General features: G+C 41.9%; 5 protein-coding genes across 26 annotated transcripts in view; 3 read left to right on the plus strand and 2 right to left on the minus strand.

The window, feature by feature from the left end:
- The window catches only part of LOC108147154 (tubby-related protein 4), a 29,759-nt gene extending 28,373 nt beyond the window's left edge, over nucleotides 1-1,386 (plus strand). For all 4 annotated transcript variants that reach the window (XM_017273468.2, XM_017273469.2, XM_017273467.2 and 1 more), the window contains 3 exons: nucleotides 51-386; nucleotides 878-1,069; nucleotides 1,134-1,386. In XM_017273468.2, coding sequence (XP_017128957.1) covers nucleotides 51-386; nucleotides 878-1,069; nucleotides 1,134-1,250 — 645 coding nt within the window. In that variant the 3' untranslated portion in view covers nucleotides 1,251-1,386. The remainder of the gene's footprint in view (nucleotides 1-50; nucleotides 387-877; nucleotides 1,070-1,133) is intronic.
- A 725-nt stretch (nucleotides 1,387-2,111) lies between these two features.
- On the minus strand, nucleotides 2,112-3,286 carry LOC108147158 (probable enoyl-CoA hydratase). Its single transcript, XM_017273480.1, has 2 exons — nucleotides 2,381-3,286; nucleotides 2,112-2,309 (listed from the first exon to the last, which is right to left on the minus strand). The coding sequence occupies exons 1-2, from the start codon at nucleotides 3,252-3,254 to the stop codon at nucleotides 2,203-2,205; spliced, it is 981 nt and encodes a 326-aa protein (XP_017128969.1). The 5' UTR covers nucleotides 3,255-3,286; the 3' UTR covers nucleotides 2,112-2,202.
- Nucleotides 3,287-3,597: 311 nt separating this feature from the next.
- Nucleotides 3,598-6,795, plus strand: LOC108147159 (ras-related C3 botulinum toxin substrate 1). Of its 2 annotated transcripts, none has more exons than XM_017273481.1 (5): nucleotides 3,598-3,834; nucleotides 4,828-4,983; nucleotides 5,052-5,284; nucleotides 5,358-5,518; nucleotides 5,580-6,795. In XM_017273481.1, the coding sequence occupies exons 2-5, from the start codon at nucleotides 4,868-4,870 to the stop codon at nucleotides 5,655-5,657; spliced, it is 588 nt and encodes a 195-aa protein (XP_017128970.1). In that variant the 5' UTR covers nucleotides 3,598-3,834; nucleotides 4,828-4,867; the 3' UTR covers nucleotides 5,658-6,795. The 2 variants fall into 2 exon arrangements, with proteins under 2 accessions (XP_017128970.1, XP_017128971.1); XM_017273482.1 differs by having other exon boundaries at nucleotides 3,598-3,825.
- A 9-nt stretch (nucleotides 6,796-6,804) lies between these two features.
- Nucleotides 6,805-25,411, minus strand: LOC108147156 (microtubule-associated protein tau). Of its 18 annotated transcripts, XM_041709365.1 has the most exons (10): nucleotides 18,262-18,438; nucleotides 17,331-17,436; nucleotides 15,285-15,975; nucleotides 14,667-14,710; nucleotides 13,436-13,625; nucleotides 12,705-12,907; nucleotides 11,903-12,088; nucleotides 11,090-11,107; nucleotides 10,529-10,687; nucleotides 6,805-7,232 (listed from the first exon to the last, which is right to left on the minus strand). In XM_041709365.1, exons 2-10 carry the CDS (start codon nucleotides 17,346-17,348, stop codon nucleotides 7,047-7,049), a joined length of 1,695 nt encoding a protein of 564 aa, XP_041565299.1. In that variant the 5' UTR covers nucleotides 17,349-17,436; nucleotides 18,262-18,438; the 3' UTR covers nucleotides 6,805-7,046. The 18 variants fall into 18 exon arrangements, with proteins under 18 accessions (XP_041565299.1, XP_041565300.1, XP_041565295.1 ...); XM_041709366.1 differs by lacking the exons at nucleotides 15,285-15,975; nucleotides 17,331-17,436; nucleotides 18,262-18,438 and adding an exon at nucleotides 24,765-25,410; XM_041709361.1 differs by lacking the exons at nucleotides 17,331-17,436; nucleotides 18,262-18,438 and having other exon boundaries at nucleotides 15,285-16,734.
- Nucleotides 20,593-21,240, plus strand: LOC108147161 (40S ribosomal protein S10b). Its single transcript, XM_017273484.2, has one exon. It carries the CDS (start codon nucleotides 20,674-20,676, stop codon nucleotides 21,157-21,159), a length of 486 nt encoding a protein of 161 aa, XP_017128973.1. The 5' UTR covers nucleotides 20,593-20,673; the 3' UTR covers nucleotides 21,160-21,240.
- Nucleotides 25,412-25,682: the final 271 nt, after the last annotated feature.

Below are 25,682 nucleotides of genomic sequence, written 5' to 3' on the forward strand. Positions count from 1 at the left end.
TTATATAGATTAAAAAAAAAAATTATAAAATTATATGGTTAAACATTCAGGCCCTTACCACCTTGGAGAACATAATAAGCCGTCTTCGTGACCTCGACGAGGGTCGCCTGACGCCTCCATCCACCCCACAGCGACTGCCACGTAGTTCTCCAGCGTCGCCGGCTGCCAGCAAAAAGAACAAGCGGCAGCAGAGCAACTCCCCCATTCGCCACATTTTGAATTCACCGCTTTTGAACCGCCGTCAGCGCAAGAAGCAGAGTATAATCGAGAGCTCTGATGATGAGGGCAACCAGACCAATGGCTCTGGCGAGGAGAGCAACAACGCCGGCAACAGCAAGCAGTATCGCGACCTGGAGACCTTCCAAAAGGCCCAACTGCGTCAAAAGGTGGGTCAAAGTTAAAGGATTTTTATTCTGACTCGACAGACTTTAAACCAAGAAAGGAAGACAACTTTCCCAAGCCAAAGATTATATAACCTTGCTGCTATTACAAAAATGAAATGATCTATAAAAAAACTATAGTTCGATTCAAAAACAATGAAGCTATTTTAATTTTCCGTTGAATTTGTTAAACTTTCAAATGACAGCTAAAAGATATCGCTAATAAATTTTAACAAAATTTCAACGTTTCATTTAAATAAGTTAACCATTACTATATCTCGAAGTTTATGCAAACAAACTGAGAGCTATTTTAGTCGTTTGATCTAACCCTTTTCGAAAAAATTTATTTTATTTTTAATTATTTTTTTAATTATTATTATTATTAATTATTTTTTTGTTCCTATAAATTATATTCAATTAAAAAAAACATTGTAACAATTGGTTGAAATTTTAAAGTACAAATTGTATTATTTTTATGGAAAAATTTTTATCCTCAGCTGAAGCGTGGCAAAATCGAACCAAATGGCAGTGCCAGCTGCGCCAATCCGGCGCCAGTGCGCCGTGAGTTTGTGATGCACAATAAGGCGCCCATGTGGAATGAGATGAGCCAGGTGTACCAGCTGGACTTTGGTGGTCGCGTTACTCAAGAGTCGGCCAAGAACTTTCAAATCGAGTTTCGAGGCAAGCAGGTGAGTGCAGCATCTCAAATAGATGTTAAAGTCTACATAATTAATATCCCAACTCCCCCAAAAGGTTATGCAATTCGGACGCATTGATGGCAACGCTTACACATTGGATTTCCAGTATCCTTTCTCCGCCCTCCAGGCCTTTGCCGTGGCCCTGGCCAATGTGACCCAGCGACTTAAGTAATCGGGGATCGAGGGATCAGATTTCGTGTCGCATCGCATCTTCGACGTGCATGGCTCCTCAAAAATGTCGCCAGCTGAATGCAGCAATTGCTTTTTTGGCCTACGCTATATATATTTTTTATACCAGATACGGTGGGACGGACGATTAGCGAAAATTGTCTTTTCATTTGTATATATTGTATATGTATTGTGGTCTTTAGGTTTCCGAATACCGTACTTTAGTGATTATGTATGTGAACACGTACCACCACTTGATTGAAGGTTTTGCCATGTGCAGCACAATGAAATACGAGTGCGAGCACATGGGTGTGCAAACTCACAGTCCGATCCATTTTTGTGCAATATTTGTATGACAAATTTTTTGGATTAAGTGTAGCCGAGTGTAAATGTTAGGCGTAGACGATGAATTACGAGTATTTTAAATCAAACTACTATAGCACGATTAACGATCAGTCAGTTTTTAACACTTGTTTTTACAAGAGCAGCCTTTTTTGCAAAGAGCTTGGTTTCTCGCTTTACTCGATTTAAGTGCAATAAACTCCTTTCGTTAACTTTTAGACTTTAAGATCTATTGGCGAAACCAGCAAACCGCTTGGCCCAGCACTCGAAAAATTCATTGTAAGTAAGACGACAAGTCCGATTACTTGACGCTAGCATATTTTTTATATGTGTAAACTAATTGTGAATGTTGAATCGATCGACAGCAAGGAATACAGAACTTTGTGCTTTTCCTCTCAACTCTTTTTGGTAGTTAGGCTTAATTTCAAGGAAAATTCGTTATTGTAATTGTTGTGAATATGGAAATAAGCACGAGTCGTAAACGATTTAGGCGGTCAACTACATAAATCATTAAATAAATGTATTTTACGTGAATAAAGGCTTTCGTTTTATAAATAACAATCAATAATTGCAACTAACCAGGAGATTACAGTGGGAAATCAAAGGGTGCTCTGTCATGTGTTTTGATTTTTCCTTTCGATCTCAATCTCGGCTTTTTCCCAATCTGGAATGCTTTTTTCCTTGATGTGCCACGAATCGGTTTTAGCGCCCTTTATCTCAGCTACAAAAAGAAGTATTATATTAATGAATTGAAGTGGTATCCACGGGGGTGATACTCAAGATTATACTCACAATTCTTGAAGCGCTTTACGCCCTGTTGCATGTCTGTTATCATGTCTGAGGTGACGTTCATGATCTCGTTGTAACTGGCCACATGGAAACCCGGTTTGTTGTAGGCATTGGCATTCTCCAGCAGAGCATTTCTGTCGTGCATCAACGAAGCCATGGGAAATTTGGCTATCGAGAAGGCCAGATTGACTGCTTGTCCCAGAGCTGTGCCCGTGGCCACAACGCGGTTCACCAAGCCAATGCGCCTGGCTTCCCCGGCGTAGATGCGTCTTCCTGTTTCAATGATGTCCAAGGCGTTGGAATAACCCACTGCAGCGGCCAATCGAACAGTTCCTCCATCGCTCAGAGGGACTCCCAGCCGTCGATTGAAAAATCCCAATACGGCAGTGTCTTCCATCACCCGCAGATCACACATAAGGGCTAGTTCCACTCCTCCAGCCACACAGAATCCGCTGATACCGCAGACAATTGGCTTCCGAAGATGCCGCCTAGTTGGTCCAATGGAGCCCTCGTGACGCAACAGAAAGTTGAGGCTGCCGCGCTGTGTTTCTGCCTCCAGTTCCTGCAAATCATAGCCGGCGGAGAAGGAGCCACCTATGCCATAGAGTACGCCCACAGGGGAACTGTCATCCTCTTCGAATTGGCTGATGGCTTCTGTTAATTGCTCCGCAGTGTTGGCATCAATGGAATTTCGCTGCTGCTCGCGATTTAGGCCTATTAAAGTTATATGAGAATCTTTTTCGACCAGCACTGTACGGGCGGGAGCCCCATCTTGAGATGCACTTTCTCGATTTCTAAAAGCCGACAAGGAAAGGTATCTGCAACCCGAATTTGTTTGGCTTAAACAGTTCAATAGTTTACAAACAAATCTGCTCATTACGCCGCCCAAAGAACAACAGCTGTGATAAAGGGTGCCAGTGGCGTAGTCAGCAGCAGTTTTTAAAAGGGACACATATTTAGGGGAATAAATACATATGCAGCTTAACAGTAGAAATCTCCTTAGTTTGTATTTTATATTTCTCTTAAGATAAACGTTTTTTTTTATTACGGATATAGCAAATATTATTTTATATATCTCTTAATACTCATCCCAGCTCAGTCTACACCCATGAGTAGTGTTGTGCAACGTAAAATTAACGTTTTTCTGCACGGCCCTTTCGAACACTGCTTGTCAGCCGCGAGAGAGCGAGAGAGACGCCGAGCTGTCAAAAAAGGTGGGTGTGTGTTTGTGTGGAAACAAAAAGATAAAAAATTGCTCGAAACGCTGCGTTTGTTCCCCAAACAGATATTTATAAGTAAAAATCGCAAGTAAATAGTGCAATTCTATTATTTGGCCGTGCTGCATGAGCCGGCGCTCCGAAACAAAGCGGAAACAACGAAACGCACAGTGATATAAGCAAAGTACAAAACAGTCGCCGCCTGCCAGACAAAGGAAAAGGATAGAGGAGGTGAAAACGGTAAAACAATATTTCCCCATTCGATATTGTGCCATAACAAAAGATTTTCCGGACTCTCCAACCCCTCTGGCCCCTGCCACGCCCTCTCGTTGCATGTGGCGCAACTTTAATTGAATCGGTTATGAGAACTTAATTGTGTCTATTTTCGGTCGGGTTTTGTGCGTCTGCCGGTGGCTTCCGCGTCACCACAACATTCGTCCGGCCCCGCCCACTGCGCCACTGGAGGGGCGGTCGCCATTTGGTCCGCTGTTCCCATTTATTTAGTTGTTTTTTGTGCCGCAGTCTGTGTCGCCCATCATGATCTATTTTTGAAAATTTTATTTGCGAAAACAAAGTGCCACCGCAACCGAAATGAGATTCTCGTTTTATTATGCTTTATGGGCCTGCCTGTGGTTGGTTTCTTTTTTGCGGCCGGAACACACCTTTCGAGAGCCCTGCCTTTGATCATCCCAAAGATATACCAGAGACCCTCGCATTAAACTATATACAGTGTAACTCCCCTAACTCGAATACTTCACAAAACTGAGTGCCAATAGCATTTTTTGCTAGGTTTCATACTAATTTCTTTTCAAAAGTTCTTAAACAGAATTTCTATCTAAATAAGTTTGTCCTGTAATTGTCACATACATAGGATATGTTAAACAAAAATGTATTTTATACTCCTTTAAATGTCGGATAACTTATTATTACCAAATTTTTTTATTTTTGCATTGAATTTATGCTGAAGACCAAATATTTTTATATTTATGGCTTGTTTACTTACCCTCTTAATTAAAGAAGATCCGATTGCCCGTTGACAAATAATTTAAAATTTATATAGGAAATATAAATATATATTTAACTACAAACAAATGGCCGATCATTTAAAGGAAGCTAGACTGTATACAAATGTGCGGTCAGTTGGGGCTGCCGAGTTTATTGCCTCGAGTAGAACTTAATTAATTGAATTAAGCTGGCGAAGACATTCATCTTCCATCGTATTTTTGCCCACAGCACATACAGTATATAGCTAGCGGCACACTCAGCACTCACGATGTCAACCGGAAGGCCCATAAAATGTGTTGTTGTTGGCGACGGCACTGTCGGAAAGACCTGCATGCTAATCTCCTACACGACAGACTGCTTTCCCGGCGAATATGTGCCCACAGTGTGAGTATCTGCCTCCTCTCTCCCACAACCCAGATCAATATCTAATTTTTATTATGATATCTTCACAGCTTCGACAACTACTCGGCGCCCATGCAAGTGGACACAATACAGGTCTCGCTGGGACTGTGGGATACGGCGGGTCAAGAGGACTATGACCGCCTGAGACCGCTCTCCTACCCGCAGACAGACGTTTTCCTGATATGTTACAGCGTGGCGAGTCCCTCGTCCTTCGAAAACGTCACCTCGAAATGGTATCCGGAGATAAAGCACCACTGCCCCGACGCGCCCATCATTTTAGTTGGTAAGTTGCCAGCGATGTGAAGCCACCGAAGGGGGAGTACATATATATATTTTTTTTTTTGGTCATATTGCAGGCACTAAAATCGATTTGCGCGAAGATCGAGAGACACTCAGCGGTCTGGCCGAGCAGGGGCTGACGCCGCTGAAGCGCGAGCAGGGTCAGAAGCTGGCGAACAAGATACGCGCTGTGAAATACATGGAATGCTCCGCCTTAACGCAGCGCGGCCTCAAGCCGGTAAGTCATCGCAGCTGGCACACCCACCTCTCACTAATTCCCCCACTCCGATTGCATTCAGGTGTTCGAGGAAGCGGTGCGCGCGGTGCTCAGACCAGAGCCGCTAAAACGACGCCAGCGAAAGTGTTTAGTTATGTAAATAAGGTAGCATGTTATTGGCTTTGACAGAGTAAAAAGATTCCTCGGAAGCGACACGTACACCGGCGCGACGTCCGGCACACATAGACACTCATGCAGCGCCCGCATCGAACAAATCAATAACATAAATTTATTTATAAAAGTTTCAAATTTCTCGTAATGCAACAAGCCCTAAACGGTCCCCGTAAAAAACTCTATAGCAACGATGGATATTGCCATCAGAATTCGTGTGAATTCTCTCGTTGGTTTTAAAGATTCTTTTGCGGATCGTTGCGGTCTTTCGGCACACCATGACTCCCTCCCGCAAAAACTGAAACCACATCGTTAACAAACTCGGAACCACAGAGAAATCATAAATCTAATGCAGCTACATATGTAGAAATCTAGTCAATTGAATCGAATGTATTGTACTAATAGTATCAAGCAAAAAGAGAAAATTATATGAACCGCAGCCAACTCGCAGCTAAAAATTGGTTTCGCATATCACGAGCATCTAGCTTTTCCTAATTTCCCATTAAATGTATTATAGTTATGTAGCCATGAGCTGAAGCTTACCAAAACTGAAACCAGGCCAATTCACTTGACGACAAGCTCTTAGAGAAAGCCACCTTTTATAATATTCAAGCATGCGCATTTTTTTTTAATCTAACTCGACCCTCGAATCATTATCATAATCACTTGAAGCTCATTTGTCAATGTCTTTTGAAAATGTAACAACTGTTGTTTATTATTTTATAATGACTTATTTATTACCCTAACTTTAAAACGAATTGTATAAACAACTTTTACGGCGTAGGTATAGCAAAAGGATTATGTAAATGGAAGGGCAACCAGCTGCATTTAAATGTGACGCGACTCGAATAAACGAAGAAACAAGAATCAAAACGAATAAAAAACCTAAAGAAACCAAGAAAATCACACAATTTTCCAAAAAATACAAAGAGCAAGCTGATAAAGTTGAGACGTAACGAAATCCCAGGACAATTTTTGTACTAATTATACATATATAAATAATTCTAACGCAAGTCTTATGTAAATGAAACGTAAACGAAGGCCGTTTGGCTCCAGAGATGTAGCAGCTGTAAAACTGATTTAATACTTACGAAAATATATACTGTAATTATTTAAAGAAACAAAAACCGGCTGCATTTTGTGCTTAACTTTGCCTCTCAGTTAGTCGTTTATTTTGTTGTAAATGCCACGTTTCGTTTTTCGGTTCTAAACAATCAACGGTTTGATAAAATGTATTCTGCGTATGTATGTTTTTTTTTTTTTTTTTTTTTAGAAGTGCGTGCCTAGATATCAACTTGTGCTTCGATTGGGTGACGTCTCGTGCAACATGTGGAGCAGCTCCGTGGACTGCCGAAGACTAGGCGGAAGTCATCTCAGCTCAATACAGGCGGAATGGCTTTGTGTGGACGGCCTGGCCGGGCTTCTTCTTGGGACCCGCACTCTTGGGACGCTTGGGCTCCGAGTTGAGCGAGGGCATGGACACGGAGAGGACCAGGCACTCCGCCGGCAGGGACATGGACGAGGTGAGTGTGGTGGCCCGTTGGATGCGCGGCGCCTTCCAATACTGCGGGGATGCGAAAGAGAGTTCTTAGCAAACAACAACGATTTACATTGCCAAGTGGGAGAGATGCAAAAATAGTTGTCATAGCTCGATTGAGATGGAGACTTACTTAATTTGCTTGATCAAATTTATTTGTTTCGATTACCAATGCATCCAATGAGGTAGAAGAGGATGTGTGCTCGTGCGTGGCTTTGTTGGAACGCTTGCGGCGTGGGCGTGGTTTGCCAAATAAGATACTCGAGTATCTCCAAAATTTGCTTTTTGTCTATCTCAATACGGTTACGATAAGTGGCTGTTGAAATTCAAAAACTAAGTGCAACAACGCCAAGATTTGGTAAATGAAAAAACGTTTTTTTTGTTTGTTTTATTATGTTTAAATTTTGCCATTGTTCTTACATTTTGTAACAGGGTGTAAATAAATCGTGAGAATGATGCGCTTGACTAATAAGATACAAATTAATAGTAAAAATATGCTTATACGTGGATTTAACTGTTCGGTTCGGTTCGGTTAGGTTCGGTTCTGTTTGGTGTCGTTTGCTTTTGTTCGTCGCAAAAGTATCTAAAGTGTATACAAATCAATGGGTCGCATTATCTTAGTCGTTTAACATTTAGACGTCAAGTGTAACATTTTCAACTAAGCACACCGTTTATTCGTACGATTCTTGTATAATTTGCTTAAATATTTAGATACTTTTATGTATATATATTTTTTTATTTGTATGTATGTATATATGTATGAAGTTCTGGTAATACATTGAGATATATAATTTATGTCTTGTATCTGATGATAAAGAGTGCATTGCTCAACTAGTCAAATATACTTTCGTTTTGTATACCAAATACCGCTTCTATGTGGGTGCTTGTGTAGATTTTTTGAGTATCTGCATCTCATTGCGTGCTTGCACCTCTATCGAATTGCTCTGATCTTTTTTTTTAACTGGCTTGTGAGGGTGTGTGGGAATTATCGCATAACTCTCGTTTTGCTTTGTGTGGCTTTTGCTTAGATAGTACATTTCAAATTAGCTGGTTCAAAGTTCATTTTTCACTTTCGATCTTAGATTGCAAAGAAAGATTCAGCTCGACATGCATTTCGGGCATTTAGCTTTGTTGATTTAAATTTTCATCAGCGCCAGAAGCCGTCATGGATGGTAGTGGACTCTGCGTTCAAGATAAAAATATAAACGTGAATGCGTATCGATTGCACAAATCATAAGGTAATCTAATAAAAGGTAAACCAAAAGCCTTGTTAGAAGTTAGAGTCATGAGTTGGTTGGTTGTAATGGAGCGGTGGAGTAAACGAGGGAGTCGCAAGCAAATGCCCATGAAACCGTTTCGGGGCTCTATATAGTATGGTATGGATGCAGATCTCGTCTGGAAAATTAGCTTCGGTTCGGTTCGGTTAGTCTATCACAGCACTGTTAAATATTTAGGTATATATAACTATCTATATACGAAACGGACACATCTTAGAAGAACTCGCAACGAACATTAACTTACGGGGCTTGCTTGATCAAACCGAATCGAATTGAATTGGATCGGATCGGATCGAATGTTTCTATATTTGGTTAAAACCGCATCGCATTCGGATTTCGAGTATATGATGTAGTAGTTATATAGTAATAGGCGATAAATAACTCTAATGGACGTAACGTGTATACGAATTTCGAATTTAATGCACTTAGTTTCGTACGACTAGCCTAATAAAAATTGTATATATATTCCTAAAATAAACGAAAAAGAGGCATTAAACACAGAAATGAAGAACATTTAATAATTCATAATTAATCGTAATTAAAAATTTATGTGAGTATGGGGTCAATGATTGAGTGGTATTTTGTTTTAGTGTGAGAGAGCAAAGCACTGTTGTAAGATGACTTAAATGCTGGGCAGCCTTCTGCTAAACCGTTTTGTGTGGTCGTAGTCTGGGTTTCTGGGCACTTTGAGCAATTGCGGATCAGTATATTGTTAAAAATTTGTACTATCCTAAGTAGTGTAAGGTTGTTGACCGTCTGCCATAAATAATACTTTGTTAAAGGATATTCGCTACATACTAAAGGAGTTAACAAACATCGGGCCCTCTGGTTGGGCAGTACTGTCCTTGCCCAAGAGCAGTGTCCTAGGGTTCAGATTAAATTTCATCCTTTTCTGTGGCGAATTGCTCAGGGGCAGGTCAGCTTACAGTATCTATACACCTTTCAAGGACTAAACCATTGAAGAATGCATAAACATATATATCGGTTACAATTTAAAATAGAAACTCTTGCAAACTCATTCGAGATTTTCGGTTTGAGCTTTTCTAGTTGAGTTCGGGTTGTGTTTAGTTTAGTTTAGTTTAGTTTCTTTCGGTTGAGTCCTGCATCAGTTAAATCGTTTGGCATAAGGTACAGTACAGTAGTTGATGGATGTCTTAGTTAAAGCTAGGGAGTTCATTTAAAAAGCGACTCAAATATATTGTTACACACACAGTCTGAGTTACATAGACCGAATTCTAGGTGGATCGTGGCAATCAAGCGCCCTTGAGCCGCAAACTACAATTAGCCGGCGGGGTGGCAGAGAGCGAGCGAGGGGGAACAGAGAAAGAAAGAGAAGAGAATAGTTAGGAGAATTGCGTGTAAAAACTTCAAACACTTCGGGAACACATGGATGGAAAGCGCTTTTGCCAATGAATCTCAGTTTGAGTTTGAAAGAAATTCATTTTTAAATGTAAAGTAAACCAATAGTAACCAAACCAAGGAAACAATATTATTGAACAACTAAACCAACGATAACAAATACTTTTAGGTGCCACAATAATCTCTATGGCACCTCCAAAATTAAAACATATTAAATGCCCGCCCATACATTTCAAGACCTAAGAGTTAGAGTGCCAAAATACTTTGTCCAAATGTTAGTTCTTACTGAATACAATTTCCCCATGAACGGATTGATCTTTTGGTGGGAGTTCTCTGAAAGCGGTTCAGGTTGGGTGGGTGTCTGTGGGTGGTTGGTTGTTGTGTGGGCCTTTTTTTTTGGGGGGTGTGTGGTGCTCTGTTAGTTGCTGATTGTAAATTATAAAGTGTTAATCATAAATGCAACACAATCAATTACAATTACAAATATACATAAAAAATGAATTTCTCGACGTAAACACAAAAAGGGATATCCTTAATATATATATATATATATGTATGTAAAATACTTGTACTGATTACTTTTAGTTGCTTTCGTAAGGAAATTAAAATGCTAATAATAAATCAGGGTTAAGGTTTAACTCTAGCTTTCATACGTAACTACATTGAGCTTATGTACACGTAGTTTACCTGTGTTGGTGGTGTTGTCAGTGCAACAGAGTGTTCAACATTTTTCAAATAATCCTTATCATCGAAAATCTTCTTCTCACCGCCACCGGGCTTGTGCTTTACATTATCCAAAGAGCCAACTTTGCTTTGTGCCTTAATTTCTAGTTTTTGCGTTTGGATCTGAAAAGTAGCACCGGCACCGGCAACGTACAGAAAACAATTAGCAAGATCGTATTTTGGATTTATTTTCGGCTATGCAATGGGCAATTTCGATTAGGTTTTCGACTTTGCGGGTGGGTTATTAAGGACACACGAACGACAACGGCCAATCGAGGACACAACTGAAATTTGGAATTTTCGCACACTGAAACAGCAGAGCACATAACATAACAGATGGATAACAATAAAGGGTAAACGGTTTAAACAATACGCTACAGAGTGTGGTGCATTGGGGATCTCAAAAAGTGAATGCTTAGGTGTTCCAAAAATACCAAAAAAAATAGGAAATATATGATGCATCTAGGGTCTCATACAAAAGCACACTTAGTACACAGAGGAAAAAGAGTTATCACGACTACTTACATCCTTGGGGTTGTTATCCTTTGAATTCGTGGTTTTAATGGTTTAGTTAAAAACAAAATACATTTTCCCAAATATGGTTTAAACATGTTTCGGTTCGTTAAAATAAGGATGGAAAAACAATAAGTTATTCTCAATTATTCAGAGTGGTTTTCGGTATGGTTAGGAACTAAACAGAATGCTCTCCTCGAGAATACTGGATATTTACAATGCTGACCCAAAAACTAAGCTAGGTGTGTGGGTTTTTTGTTTTAGCACCAAAATTCGATTCGGGTATATGTACATCTGACGGGTGTTACCTACCCAAACTAAATCACTACTCCTCCTCATTATACAAATTCTGATCCAGGCGCTTGTTATTGGCGCAATGGCTGACTATTTTCGAGCCCTCGCCATAGATGATGTTCATCTTCCTATCGTAGTTCTGGAAAGCGGTTTAAGGTTTTGGTATGTTGGGTGTTCTGGGTGTTAGTTGGTTTTAGTTTTATTTTCTAAATGGTTTGATTTTGATAACCTTCGAGGGGAGGTCGGCAAACGTGACAGCATGCTGTTTAAAACTAAGAGAACATTGCAGTTCATGCACTGAGAGAAACATATAGATAGAACAGATGCGGCCCATGCCCATGCCCATGCCAGTTGGTAACTTAAGTGGAACATCCAAAAACCAACAAAAGCCAACAGCAATCGGAAATCATACTTAACCACTACAAAAATCAATATACAGTATATGAACTCGTTCACGTCTCTGGGTCAAACTCAAACATGAAATCGGTTTTGGGGGGTGAAAGGTCACGAATGGAAAGAGGAACTAAATACCTTGATATCACCGCCACCTGGCTGATGTTTCACATTGGAGGTGGAGCCCACCTTCGGCTTGGCCTTGTCCTTGAAGTCCATCTTCAGGGTCTCGATCTTCTTGTCCCCACCTCCTGGCTTGTGGGCGGCGTTCTCCAGCGAACCGATTTTCGACTTCGCATTCCACTGCAACTTGGTTGTAACTATCTACGGATTTGCAGTGTTTTTGGTTTTTTTTGGTGGTAATTGGTGGTGCGAGTGTGTGCGGATTCGATGGTCGTAAGTTTGTAAATAGATACAAGGTAGGTAAACAATTATAAGCCAAAGTTAGAATCGATCGGATGGGATGATGGCTCCGCGTCAATGTCAGAGTCGCACCCAACTATGGCACATCCAGTGCGGATGCGGATGCGGATGGGTTTGGAATACGCTACATAAGGCAACGGAATTATGCTGCTAAGTGTCGCTGCGGATTGGTAATTGCATTTCCTACAACAAGATACGAATTACGAGATACAAGATACAAGATACCGTGCTGCCGACTGCCCATCTATAATGGGCATATATCTCAAATCGCAAATCGACCGTGAAATTGCATTTTAGTTTTGCCAATAGTTTACTTTACATTACGCGACTATACTTTACGTTTCTTTGGTCAGAGAGCTTTTCTCTGCACATTTGTAAAAGCCATTTGTAGATGAGAGAAATTTACAAAGATTTATGATCCCGGGCTAGCCCAGAAAATATGCACTGTATGGATACACCGGTCCCGCCCGTGGATAAAACCTCCGTCCGACAGATGGACAACAAGCAACAAGCATACCTTCTTCTCGCCGCCCTTTGGCATGTACTTGTCGTTCTTGGCCTCGATGCGCGGTGCCGCCTTGATGTCAATCTTCTTGGACTCGATCTTCACGTGGCCGCCACCCGGCTTATAGGTGGCATTGTCCAGGGAACCGATTTTGGAGCGCACAGCCTTCAGGTTGGGCGAAGGCGCATGTCCGACTTGTACCTTGTTCATTGGAACTGGTGGGACACAAGAGAAGCAAGTATTACATATCTCGAAATATAAAAGATACTTATAGTAATAACACTCTTTTTGTATTTCTTCTATCCACATAAGTCTTTGGAATCAATTGATTTGATTTCTGAACAATTGTGATCGCCTTTTTGTCGCATATTATAATATGATAATTAATTAGATCCTAAAACTCATAAAGTAAATCTATAAGATTAATAACCTAATAAAAACAGGTTTTTTATGTGCAATTTAATGACTTCAAAGTGTCTACTACAATATTACACTAAAGCTAATGAAGTTATTTTATTATATAATTTAATTTTAATATTCCTTTTCATTAAAACCAAAAATTAAATTTTCTTAACCACAGTTTTTGTTTTTGATGGTTATTTTTCAGGGCTCGAAATTAACATTTGATTTTAAAGTATTGAAAACGACTTGATTCTAAGACCTATATCCATATTAATAGTCCGCATTGTTTTTTAACTTGTTGTTTTTAGGGATTGGAGCTGTAGTGGTTCAACCAAAGTTACCTTTCTTGGCTGGCTCGGGTTCTGGGGTCTTGAGGAGCAAGCGATTCTTGGAGGCGCTGCGCGACTTGGGTGCTGATTTGTTCGAGGGCGTGGCACTCGGTGGGCGCGACGTGCCCGACTTGTCCGGCTTCGATGAGGTCGATGTGGGCGTCTTGACCGGCGAACTGGGCGAGATGGGTCCGTTGCGATCCTGCCGTGAAGAGCAATCACATAAAAGGGCTTAAAAAACTGATGAACTTCCAAATGAACACGATGCGAATTACTAGCAAGTAGGTCGAATCGGCCATTATGACGAGATGCATCCTGGTTCTGGCTGTGCCTGTGCCTTTGGCTATGCCCGAGTGGCTTATTAACTATTTACGACTGGCTCTCAACACTACTGGGCTTTCCGGAGCTGTCAACGTAATGCCAATGGCATTTATGGCTGGCCGTACGCCTGCCGCTGTCGATGCCTCGGTACGAAGGACTTATAGTTTATGCATTGTTTTATCGATTGTCGCCGCTTCGTGTCGTTTTTGCATATGGACGGGTATTTATAGAGACAACAACTCCTGCTCAGTCAGATATATGTAAGCTATGTGCTATGATTTGCCCCCAAAAACTCCCGGCCCGATTCCCCAAAAACGGTTTCGTGTTTGGCACTTATCTGTTCGCAGATATCACCAGGCATATAAATCGCTTTTCGTGTGTATTTCTTTTGTGGCTTTTGGCAATACTTGCCCCTTTCTTTTACTCGCACCTGTGAAACTCACGTACTGCATGTATATATGCAATATATATATATGGTATATATGTTTAGGAGCAGTCTGCTTGTTCGACTTTTGTCGCACTTTCTGCGGGTTTTTCCGACGCGCCAACTGCCGTCTGCCAACACAAAACTTAGTCTGAACTTTGGCGTCTGCACACGAACACACGGGCCAACTTGGGAACTGAACTTACTGAGCGACGGAACTGTCGCAGACTATGTTCCATTTGCTATATGCTATATGGTCTCTAATGGACCGTGGAGCTCGTGGCTCGTAGATCGCAGCTCACCCGCTGGCTGCCGCGGCCTTTTACAGATATTTATGATTTGAGAACTCAACTCAGCGGCAGGCAGACAGAGACGGTCAACGGAATTAAATTAATTTGTTGCCAGTTCCAGTTAATTTCCTCTCAATTAACGGAGACGCAGCGGTAGTAACAACTTATGGCCAACTAGTTAACTAGTTCAAAGACGATCTGAACTCACCTTCTCCTGAGTGGACTCATCCACGCCGCTGTCATTGTCACCCTCTGAAAAAAATTGATGACAAACAAATTAGTTACATATAAAGTCTGGTACTGTAATAACTTAATTCTATTTTCTAGTAGGTAGGTATATTAGCTCTACATTCATCAGAATACTTTTTATTATTAAGAAATTAAGGTTCATAACCTTTTCGTCGTAAAATATAAATTTCATAATAAAACTTTGGGTAGTTTTAAAAAAACTATAAAATAGACATAAATGTTTCATTATGATTCAAAATTGATTGGGAATAAAAAGACGAAATTTCACTAATATGGAGCTCTAGAAGTTATGTTTTCTCAAATTCGCTTTTGCTTCTGAAGCCTTGTTTATACTTTTGAAATATACATGCTAAACTTTTTAGAAGTTATAAATTTATTCCATTTCAAGGAAGGTTAATTTGATGGTTAATTTATGTTCAAAGGAATGTTCAACAAACACTTGTTTAAAAATCTGAAAAATACCTTAGCTGTAGCGCAGAAAATAACTTTTCGAAATTGGTTAACCGTATAATATATGTTTGAGCAACAAACTCCAAAATGGCTTTACTAATGGTAACAGTTTCACACGGGGTCTTACTAAATCCAGGTCCCTTCCGGGCATCTCCCGCCGGCGGGCTGGTCTCGAAGGGCGGCTCAATGTCCTCCAGCAGGGGCTCGCCCATGGGATCTGGCCTCGCGTTGAAGGTCTTGAGCGGGGTCACCGCAGGACCCATGACCACGTCATCGTCGTCATCGTTGTTGTGTGCCGAAAGTGGGCGTAGTTGCTGTGGTGGTGGTTGCTGTTGCAAGTGTTGCTGTTGCTGTTGCTGCTGCTGCAGTTGTTGTGGTAGCGGTTGCGGTTGCATGGGCGGCTGGTTGAAGGACGGTCGGAAGGGGGCCTGCAGCGGTTGACCCGGCGGCGGGCGGGCAAATGTGGGTGGCGGTGGTCGCGTCATATTCTGGGGCGGTCTGGCGCCCGGTGGCATTCCCGGAGCCCCGGCAGGATTCCAGGGAAATCCACCAGGTGGCCTGGGCGGCCCCTGTCCTGGCGGACTCAGTGGTCCGCCAGAGTTGGGCAGACGAGCCTGCTGCATATTCAGCTGCGGTGGCATTCCCGGTCGCATTGGCGGACCCATTAGCAAGTTGCTCTTGCTGTCTGTGGTGCGCAGGGGCGGTGGCCGGGCCCCCATATTGGGTGGCATGGGCGGACGTGGTCCCACCATCCCGACCATCGGTCTGGCTCCGGCGAACGGAGGACGCGGCTGTGGTGGCCCCACGGCAGGACGCATCTGCGGCGGCAAGACAAAGTTCTGTGGTGGTCGCACATACTCGGGATTGGGTTTACTTTGGAGCTTGGGTTGGGGTGAGATGGTGGGCTTGGAGTTGCTGCGTGAAAATGTGCGATCTTTGGGTTGTGGTGGTTGCGGTGGCAATGGTGCATTGTAGCCGGTGTAGTCAATTGTGGTTGGCTGAGGACGCTGCTGTCTCTCAGTTACGAAACTATTGCTGGAGTAATCTGCAGCTGGCTGGGATCTCAATGGCTGCTGTTGATTGCGGTTCAGGGAGGGCTGATCACCTCTGGCTGCCTCGTAGGAAGCTCCCACATTGCTCAGGTACTCTGGATTCTGTTGAGTTCTTAACTGCTGCCTAGAGCGATCTGTTGGCACAGAGTCTAGGGTAGTACTGCTGTTTGGCTGAGTTCCTAGCTGTGGTTTGCTTCGGTCTACAGCTGAATCAGTTGCCTCCTGAGCAGGCTGTGATCTTAACTGCTGTTTGGGGCGATCTACAGCTTCCGACTCCAAACCGTAATTAGAGCGATCTGCAGGAAGATACTCTGACTTGGACTGACCACGCTGCTGCTGCTGCAGTGGGTAATCCTCCTGGGAAACCTGCTGGCTCGATCGCTCCTTTGCCGTGCCGTACATCCTGGAGCTAGGACTTCTCGCCTGCGGTGTCGGTGCAGAAATGTGCAAGTGTCGGGTAACCCAATACGTGGCAGGGCTCGAAAGGCAGCTTTTGGTGGCCAATGCCATATACAGTACATACAGTTCCAAACTGACTGGCCCATATCATTTGCATATGTATGGCCATATATCGCTGTGGATTCACCCACCGACTGTGTGGGGGTGCCAAGTGCTCGTGTATCATCGGAACAGAGGTATCAATATAGTTGCCATTGAGTGGGTGCTTTCAAATTTGATGGCTCTTTCTGCATTTGTTTACATTTTATTGTTTTGGTTTTGGTATTTTCGGCGTCTACGGCTTTCGGGCCGCCGCCGCTCTTTGGTTACCATTAGGGAATTTTGTCATGAAATTCGGTTGCCAGCTGTAACATGACCCAAATTGTTTTTGTGGCTTATTGATTCAACAAAAGTTTCGGCAGTTCTAAGGCCCAAAATCGACGGGCCACAAGAAATCGCTGTTTGATTTGTTTCGCAAAGGGTTTTCTGTTCGCTTTGCTCCTTGCGGCTGACTGACAATGAGGTATATGCAATGGGGTATTTGCAAGGTCGACGGCATAATACACCCATTAACATGGCCGACATATTCAAATTATGCTCGTAAATCATTTGTGCATGGGCAATTTGGTGCTTTGAGTGCAGCTCTAAAAAATAAATGTGAGGGTACTTGAACCACAACTCACCGCATCGGTATCACTCATATCAGAGTGGGGTACTCTTCGAATGTGGACTATAGACTATAGACTGTGTGGACTGGTGTTCTGGTTCTCGGCACTGCCTGGCAATTAACTTTATGCGAAAGAGCCGAAAACTTTTGCATTTAGTTTTGGTGTGTTACATTTGACGGGGCGAATCGATAAAATTGCACGGTCAGGACTCTTTTAAAACTGCTGCTGCTGCTGGAGGAGCTGTAACCTCAGCACGTGCCACACCCGACTGGCAACTAAAGGCCCAACTGCGACTTGTGCCGAGTCAGAGTCGAAATCGCCAACTTCCTGGCAGCAAAAAAAATAATATGAAAAATATAAAGGAGGCCCGACCGAAGCAGCAACTGCAAATTAGGGCCACAATGATTTGTGACATAAACCGAAATTCCACACAATGTTCATGTCAACCGCAACAACGACAACTGTCATTTGTGGCCAAATGGTCTTGGCCAAATTGATTATCATTGGTAGTGCTTGGTTGGTTGGTTGGTTGGTTGGTCGTAGGCAGTTGAAAGCCAACAGTTGCACAGGTACAGGTGCAATGCATAAACCACAAAAGTTTCCTAAGCGCTCCTGCTGCCGCTTTTCAATTAGATTCACCCTCTCTTCGCAAGGCAGACAAAGCCTGCCTAACCAGGAATATTTTGCTAACTAAAGTTGGTCCTTCGGCAATTGAATTTCCCGCTTGCCTGCCACTGCAGTAGCGATTTTTATCACACATACAGACCACTATCAATTGTTGCAGTTGGCCATAAAACAAGCGCCGTGCATTTGTATCGATTTTCCTAGCCAGAGGGCAATAACTTGGCCACTTGTACAGTCTGAGAAGGCTAATGCACTTTGCACTTTGCGTTGGCCACAATTATATATATATATGTGTGTGTGTGTGTGTGTGTGTAGAATTTACCTATGAACTAGCCACTCTCTCGATAAATTGCGCCTTAAATGATTATTAATTTATATTTGTTATATATACTTATGAATAGTTTGTTTTTAGTTTATTTATTTAACTATTTGATCAGTTGTAGACCACTACGCGACGTCGGCTCTGAACTGCGTTGTGTTTGGCGCGAGTGTTAAAACTCGACTGCTTTTATTTGCTTTGAAAAATTTCGAATTACAATACTTAGAATTTGTTTTGATTCGCCAACTTGGACTGACGGAGCGTAGCTGCTCGTAAACTTCTCGGGGCGCATAAACAGAATGTGTCCTTGCGCAGTTCAAAGAGCAGGATATTTTTGGTTGGAGCAGCCCGCCGCTTTGGTCGTCGCCTGGCTTATTCTATTGACATACAAACTTATTAGTGGGGCGCCGGGGAAAAATGCAAATTCAACACGCCAGCAATGAGAAATAAGGGGGGCTCCGTTGATTTTATATGCAGATTTCATTTGACTTGATTAATTTAATGGGCCCTGGGGGGAGGCATTTGGCGCGCATTTGTGCAGTTCTCCGGCCGTAATGCTTTTGCTAACGGCAATCGAGCACACACACATACGAGTCAAGGGAACTTGCACCGCTTGCCACGCACCGCAAATATTTATTACGGCCTTCCCATTATCCAGGTGTTGTTGTCATAGGTTCCCCTAATTGTTGTCTATTTACAAGCAGCCAGCACGCAAGATTCCGGCTCCAATGCGTAGACATAAAAGTGAACCAGCGACGATCCCAACCGACATGAGGGTGGCTAGGGATAAATCCTTAGACACAGTGTAGTCTGGTTGGTTCTTTACCCTAGTTCGATTGTCAAGGTTATGGGGGCTTACTAGGCTAGTCAGATTTTTTGGGGGCTGATACTTACAATGCCCTTAGATTTTTATATTCTTTTAACATACCAATTAGTAAAGCCATTTTGAGTTTATTACAAACGAAATTTTATCCGACAAATATGCATACAAACCAAAAATAAGAGAATATTTGATTTTTATCACTGAGAAAGTAAGAAACATTTTAAATTACTTTTAAATTCCTAAATAAGAGTTCATGCTACTAAATTTAAATAAAATTTAATTTAATGCAACCTTTTTTAATAGGTTTTTTTGAGAAACAAAAGTCTTATTTTACTTATTTTCCTTATTTGTTTATATTGATAAGTTAAAATGTAACGAATTTGTTTTTATTTTATTTCGCCGCACTTTATAACCAATTCGCCTCACTTTTTTACCAAAGCGCCGCGTGGTTGGTGTCTAAGTTAAGCGAATACATAAGCCATTGTTAAGTTAATACTACAACCATTGATTGGCAGCACTGGTGGCGTTTGGCGCCTAGTCACTTTAGATTAATAATTTTTATGATATATTGTCTTTCCAAACTTAAATAAGCTTGAAAAGTTTATGCCAAGATAGTAACATAGTCTTGGTCAGCACTTTTAAAGAAGCCGAATAATTTGAAAAGTGTTTCTAGAAGAACCCTAAATTGGATTAAGAGAACATTTTAAATAATTAGAAACTGCTAAAACGTTATGTAAAGCGAGTGCAATTAATCGGAAACGCACGCAAAGCAAGGTCGACTGCTTTTTGTTGTCACTTTGCTTTGCCACCCCCAAATTGCTTTCGTTTTCCTTTCTTCCCGGCGTTTGTTTTGCTTATTTAGGGGGATGCCGCCGGTCGGGGTGGGCTCACGTTGTGTCTATCGGCATGCCATCCCTTTTGGTTGGCTTCCCTTGGTCAATTTGTGTCTGCGTTTCGCCCATTGATTATTCTATTCAGCATTCCTGTGAGGGAGGAACTCCTCATGTGGCTTGCGGTCGCTCGAACTGCGCATGTTTGGCCAGAATGTCCTGCGACGCAAAAGATGAATCACAGCTCCGCCGGAGTGTGGAGGCGTAAAACGCAGATAATATAAAGCAAGGTGCAGCGACATATTGGGAAAAAAAGGCCAATCCTCACAACACTTTGCTTAGATCTCTTAAAATGGGAAATGTTTCGCTCTCCAGAAACTATCCAGAAAAAATCAAATTAAAATTTATTTGGACCAAGACATTTAAACGTTAATAAACAATCTAGACTAGTATTTTTTTATCTTTTTTTAAATATTCAATGCATAACTAAAACGAAAATTATAGTCTTCTGATTGCTTCGATTTTAAATCTTATAACTGAAATACCAATTAGGTTTAAATTTATTGGGCAGGATCTTTCTAAAAATCGAAAGTAAAAAATACGGAAATCTCACGGAGAAGTTTCCAACACTTTTTAAAGCTTTAGAAATATTTTATAAGTGCGGTTGGTCACATTACCTATATCCCTTTCTTTTCGTTTTGCGTTTTCAACGTATTAAGTTCATTTTAAGGCATTTTTCTGATTTTAATCAAAGAGTCCATCATGTTTATTCCAAAGGCTAATCGAGTTGCCATTTATGAGTACCTCTTTAAGGAGGGTGTACTTGTGGCCAAGAAGGACACTCGCGTCCTGAAGCATCCCGATCTGGCATCGATCCCAAATCTGCAAGTCATCAAGACGATGCAGTCGCTGCATTCGCGTGGCCTGGTCACGGAGCAGTTCGCCTGGAGGCACTACTACTGGTGTCTGACCAACGAGGGAATCGAGGAGCTGCGCAACTACTTGCACCTGCCCCCGGAGATTGTGCCCACCACCCTGACCCGTCCTGCTCGCTCCGATGCGGTGCGTCCACGTGGAGGAGCTGGAGGACCTCGAGGATTCGGAGGCGGTCCCTCCAAGACCGACCAGGACCGCTCGAACTACAGACGCAATCCTGGCGATGGCGGATTGGACAAGGCGGGCGACGTGGGCCCCGGCTCTAGGGATCTCGAGTTCCGCGGAGGCTTTGGTCGTGGATCCCGCTACTAAACTAGCAAATGGAGTTCAAGTTTAACTAACTCTCTAAATAAAACAACGTGGAATTAAATATTTCCCTTAAAAACAACATAAGTGAATGTCTTTTTAGGCAAACTTAAGCCTAGCCTTAGGTTATTGGCCAGAAAAAAATATTTTGGAGTTATTGATTCATTTTCATCTTCAAACTTTTAGATATTTCTAGAGACAGCTAGTAATAAGTCATTTTGGGTGACAATCGAACTCTTTAAGAGGATTTTCAATTTAAAATTAAACTAAAATAATAGAATAGATAAACTTGTAGATATTTCTAGAGACAGCCATACTTTATTGAGAATGGCAAGTCCATGATTTTTTCGATGAAAAATAAGTAGTTAAGAGTGTTGGTTTTTCAAACAAAAATTCAATTGAAATAATATGATCATGTAGTGGAAAGAATGAATAACAATGCCTTAAGATATTAAGGCAACATTCTAAAAACACTGTAGAGACAACATAGAAGCATACAAATTATGTAATACAGTTTATTCTCTTAAAACCAAGTTGAATACAAAAGTTTCATCCCCCCTCAGAGACACATTATCAATTAATCAAGCGCCAAATTTATGGCTCTATCGACTAGGACCTCTGGTGGCGCGGATTTCGTGTCGAACATGGCTGTATTTATGGTCGGGCTGGCTGGCTGGTGGTTTGGTAACTTTAACATTTGTATTTTTGACGCACTTCGATTATTGATTGGCTTCCACAAAATGTGACAGTTGTTGTCACAGTGCGGCAGCAGCACGCACGATATGTCAGCCAAAACGGGCTGGCAGGCCAAATATGGACGTGGCTACAACTTCAACCAGAACAACAAATTATGCGGCGTCTGTCCAAAGAGGTATTAGCCACTGGGATGGCTTTGGGATTGGGTAACCCACCCAACTGAAGACTCCCCAACTGGCGAAAGTGCAGCGAAATGTGTGTCCATATAATCGTGGAAAATCAGGCAAGTAAATCGAAATCAAAGCAGGTCCCCCGAGTTAATTGAACTGGAATTGGAAATGCCAGCTCTGCAAAGGGGGGCGATGTTCGCGCCGAAGCCATTTGACAACTCTTTTGTGGCTTTAATTAGAGGGCAACACGGACCGAAAGGGATTTGCATGTCGCGTGTCTAGCGACACTTTGTTCGCGGGAAAACAATTAAGCAAACACCCAACCAGCAGAAGCAGTCCTCAGGAGCTTTATTAATTTTTTGTTGCCAACTTTATTGATCAAACTTTTCATTTTGTAATTAATTAATCAAGCCCCCCCGAACTGTGCCGCATTTCTGGAGATGCATCCAAACAGTTATACAATGCATTAATATGTCACAGGCCCGGGCACAAAAACAACCTAATGAACGCTCATTGTGCGCCATGTGAATGCTAATCGTTGCACCTAGTCGACAAATTAGCCATAAGGCAAGCTCTTCTCTATATCGTCCGTAGCTACAAATTCTCAAATCGATTTATCGACTAATTAATTAATCATAAAGACCATATGGACAGGCCATGCGTATCCCAATGTCACAAAATCAAAACCCGAAATCCACATTCGTCTTGCTTGAAAAGTTCTGTATTAAGGCGCGACGCACAAATATGGCTCCAAATATTCGGTAATTGTTTCTCAAAGCGGAAACCTTAACAATTACCAGAGTTTTTAAAGCTTTCTGTTAGGAAAAAAAGGCATCTACGAGAAACTAGAGCACGCCCCCAATATAAAAGCCAAAGCCAAAGAGAAGAAAACTTGGAGGGAAAATCAATTGCAGCGCCAAATGCAAATGAGAAACGAACGTGTCGCTCAGCTGGCAGCGTTTTGTGATAATTGAAAAGCCACTTGGAAATAGGGGACAGAAATTGCAACAAATCTTGGCTATTTATAAATTCGGTGAGCGCACCTAGAGCAAAGAGATTGGTTTGTTCTCAATGGAGCACCATTACGTCACACGTTGAGTATTAGTATTAGAAAATATATGATTGGCAAAGAAAGTGCGAACTTGTCATTCAGGTAGAAAGCCTTTTCCATCAGCTTATCAACACAAAACACGAGCGAGTGCCATTTATAATCTAGGTGATATAGATCGGGTGACTTCATGTGGATGAGAGCGCTGATAGTAATCAACAACTATATTTTTACTTTTATTATTCGCGCTAAAGCTAAACAATACCAACAGCACCGCCGCATTGTTATTGTTTTTGTTTAGCAGAGCCGGTTTGCTCTTGACTTGAACACTTTATTTAATCATCACCCGAGGCTGGGGTGTATCTTTGTCGCTGCACACACATCACACAGGCCTAATGAAGTCAACTGTTTTAGGGAAACGCTGAAATGGATGCAAGTCGTGAGGGAGATACCCTAACCCATACATTATAGAATTTAACCGAGTGATTTTAGTGAATTCCGCAAAGCCGAACGACCCCTATTGAAGGTACACACGGCTTGATTTAAAACGAGGTCAGCTGCAGAGTAACCACAACAGCAGCACACTCAAAAAACAGAAAATCTAAATTTCGGAAATTCGCTATAAAGTTGTTATTATAAAATCAATTTTTCTAGCTGCTAGGTAGGTTTATATTTACAATACAATTTTCAATAAATGTGAACAACGAAAATATATACATATTTATGAAATATTATTAATGTATTAATATTTAACATTTTTTAGAAAGTTAACTCAGAATTTTTAGCTTAGTAAGTATAAAATGAAGCTTCGCTTAAAGAACTCTGGCTTACACTTAACCAGCGGAAATAGAACAAATACTTTATGGAAATGTTTTAGGTAAATTATATATTTTACACTTATTTAATTATGGAATTCTTATTTCCAAAACCATTTCCACAAAGTGTTTATTTAATTTCTATTAAAATAAATAAAATAATAATTTGTGTAGTTTATGGAAATTTACGGCATGACTTACATAGCTTTAAGGGGCTTCGGAAGAAAAAGAAAAAGGCAAGGGCCTGAACAACAGGGACACTCTTTTTCTGAGTGCAGCTGCCGCATCAGCACGAGCTCGAATTGCTGATAACTTTTATCGCAGTAGGCTATATCTATATCTGTATCTGTATCTGATAGATACACACTGGGGCCCAGACAATGCAACGGTCTGGACTGAAGGCACCGGGCATTAAGCGCAATTAAAAGCTGCACTCGGCCGCAGTGTGGGTGGTGGTGTCATGCCACAGTTGCAGGTCATTAAACCGAATGAAGAGAGCTGGTGGCACAATGAAGCCACATCCACATCCTGCCGGCAGTCGAGGCCTCTTCAGACAGGCCCAAAAGCCGTAAACTTGCGGGTCTAAGCCGTTGTTCAAACAGATCAAACGGCACCAAAACTATTTGCATAATGTGGCGGGCGCATGAGGTCGTGAATCGGGTGTGCATGTCCCATTGGCATAACCATCAATGATGTCCTGGGGAGTGCCGGCCGAACAATTTTCCTAATTGAGACATCGCCAATGCAGGCGTGCCTTGAACTTTCCTAATTGATTTTCTAAGTTACACACCCGGCGTATGCGTAATGCGCTATGAAGTCACTTTTACTTGGTAAGTGAAGGTGTATATGCTACATACATAGTATATGGTAACTCTCCCTTACCTTTTTGATCCTGATTAGCCCTCGCAGTTGCAGGCTTCTGTTGTTGTTGTTGTTGCTGTTGCGGTGGTGGTGGTGGTGGTTGTTGTTGTTGTTGTTGTTGTTGCTGCTGCTGCTGTGGTGGTGGTGCTGTTGCAACTGCTACTGCTACAGCTTCCTGTTGCAACTGCAACTGCTGGTGGGGCAGCGGTGGGTGGGGATGGGGGTCGCCTAGTGCTGGCACAGCATCCAGCAGGGAGCTTTTCTCCAGGACATCCGCCATATTGAAAGTCGAGCGAGTATGTGTGAGTGCGTGTATCTGTGTGTACCGTACCGTGTCTGTATTTGTTGCACTCACGGGAAAACTCAAAGGATCTGTCGGTATTTTCTTGTGTGTGTATCTTTGGGCAAGTCCTTCTCACTTTTGCACTATGCAATAATCGTACTGGATTATTTGGCCGAAAATTGCTCACAAATATATACTTTGCGATGGCAACAATGCTAACAATATTTCTGCACTCACGCTCACTCACTGCACTGGCACTCACTGGCTAATTTATTTTAAATTTTGTAAGTGCAAATTTTGTAAAACGGCGAGACAGCACCCGCTCGGTCGGTTGTTTTGTATCTTTTGGGTTTGTTATCTCGTTTTCAACTGATTTTCATTCCTAACTAACGTTCGCAGGCGGCGCGCGCCGTTAAGCTTTTTCCGGTCACGAGCTTTTTAGTACACGGTACTCAGGGGTGGAATGGATTTACTAAAAAGGAAAATCTTTTCAGTGCTTTACTTGATAATTTTAAATTGTTTGGATTACTCTTTTACCACTCAGTATTCAAAACAAAAATACATTTTTGAGTATACCTAATTAAAAATTATAATTTGTCCTACACCAGCTGTTATTGGAGAATTTAAAATGTGTTTAATGTCTAATGCCTATGTAT

The sequence above is a fragment of the Drosophila elegans genome, unplaced genomic scaffold (assembly GCF_018152505.1).
Source record: "Drosophila elegans isolate 14027-0461.03 unplaced genomic scaffold, ASM1815250v1 contig_476, whole genome shotgun sequence".
Taxonomy (NCBI): domain Eukaryota; kingdom Metazoa; phylum Arthropoda; class Insecta; order Diptera; family Drosophilidae; genus Drosophila; species Drosophila elegans.

Coding starts and splice junctions, on each gene's coding strand:
- LOC108147158 (XM_017273480.1), bottom strand. CDS start 3,254: ATGAGCAGATTTGTTTGTAAACTATTGAACTGTTTAAGCCAAACAAAT. Junction 2,310..2,380: donor CGTAAAGCGCTTCAAGAATT/GTGAGTATAATC, acceptor TTCTTTTTGTAG/CTGAGATAAAGGGCGCTAAA.
- LOC108147159 (XM_017273481.1), top strand. CDS start 4,868: ATGTCAACCGGAAGGCCCATAAAATGTGTTGTTGTTGGCGACGGCACT. Junction 4,984..5,051: donor GGCGAATATGTGCCCACAGT/GTGAGTATCTGC, acceptor ATATCTTCACAG/CTTCGACAACTACTCGGCGC. Junction 5,285..5,357: donor CGCGCCCATCATTTTAGTTG/GTAAGTTGCCAG, acceptor GTCATATTGCAG/GCACTAAAATCGATTTGCGC.
- LOC108147156 (XM_041709361.1), bottom strand. CDS start 16,719: ATGGCATTGGCCACCAAAAGCTGCCTTTCGAGCCCTGCCACGTATTGG. Junction 12,908..13,435: donor ACCCGAGCCAGCCAAGAAAG/GTAACTTTGGTT, acceptor GTGTCCCACCAG/TTCCAATGAACAAGGTACAA. Junction 7,233..10,528: donor TGACAACACCACCAACACAG/GTAAACTACGTG, acceptor GCATCCCCGCAG/TATTGGAAGGCGCCGCGCAT.
- LOC108147161 (XM_017273484.2), top strand. CDS start 20,674: ATGTTTATTCCAAAGGCTAATCGAGTTGCCATTTATGAGTACCTCTTT.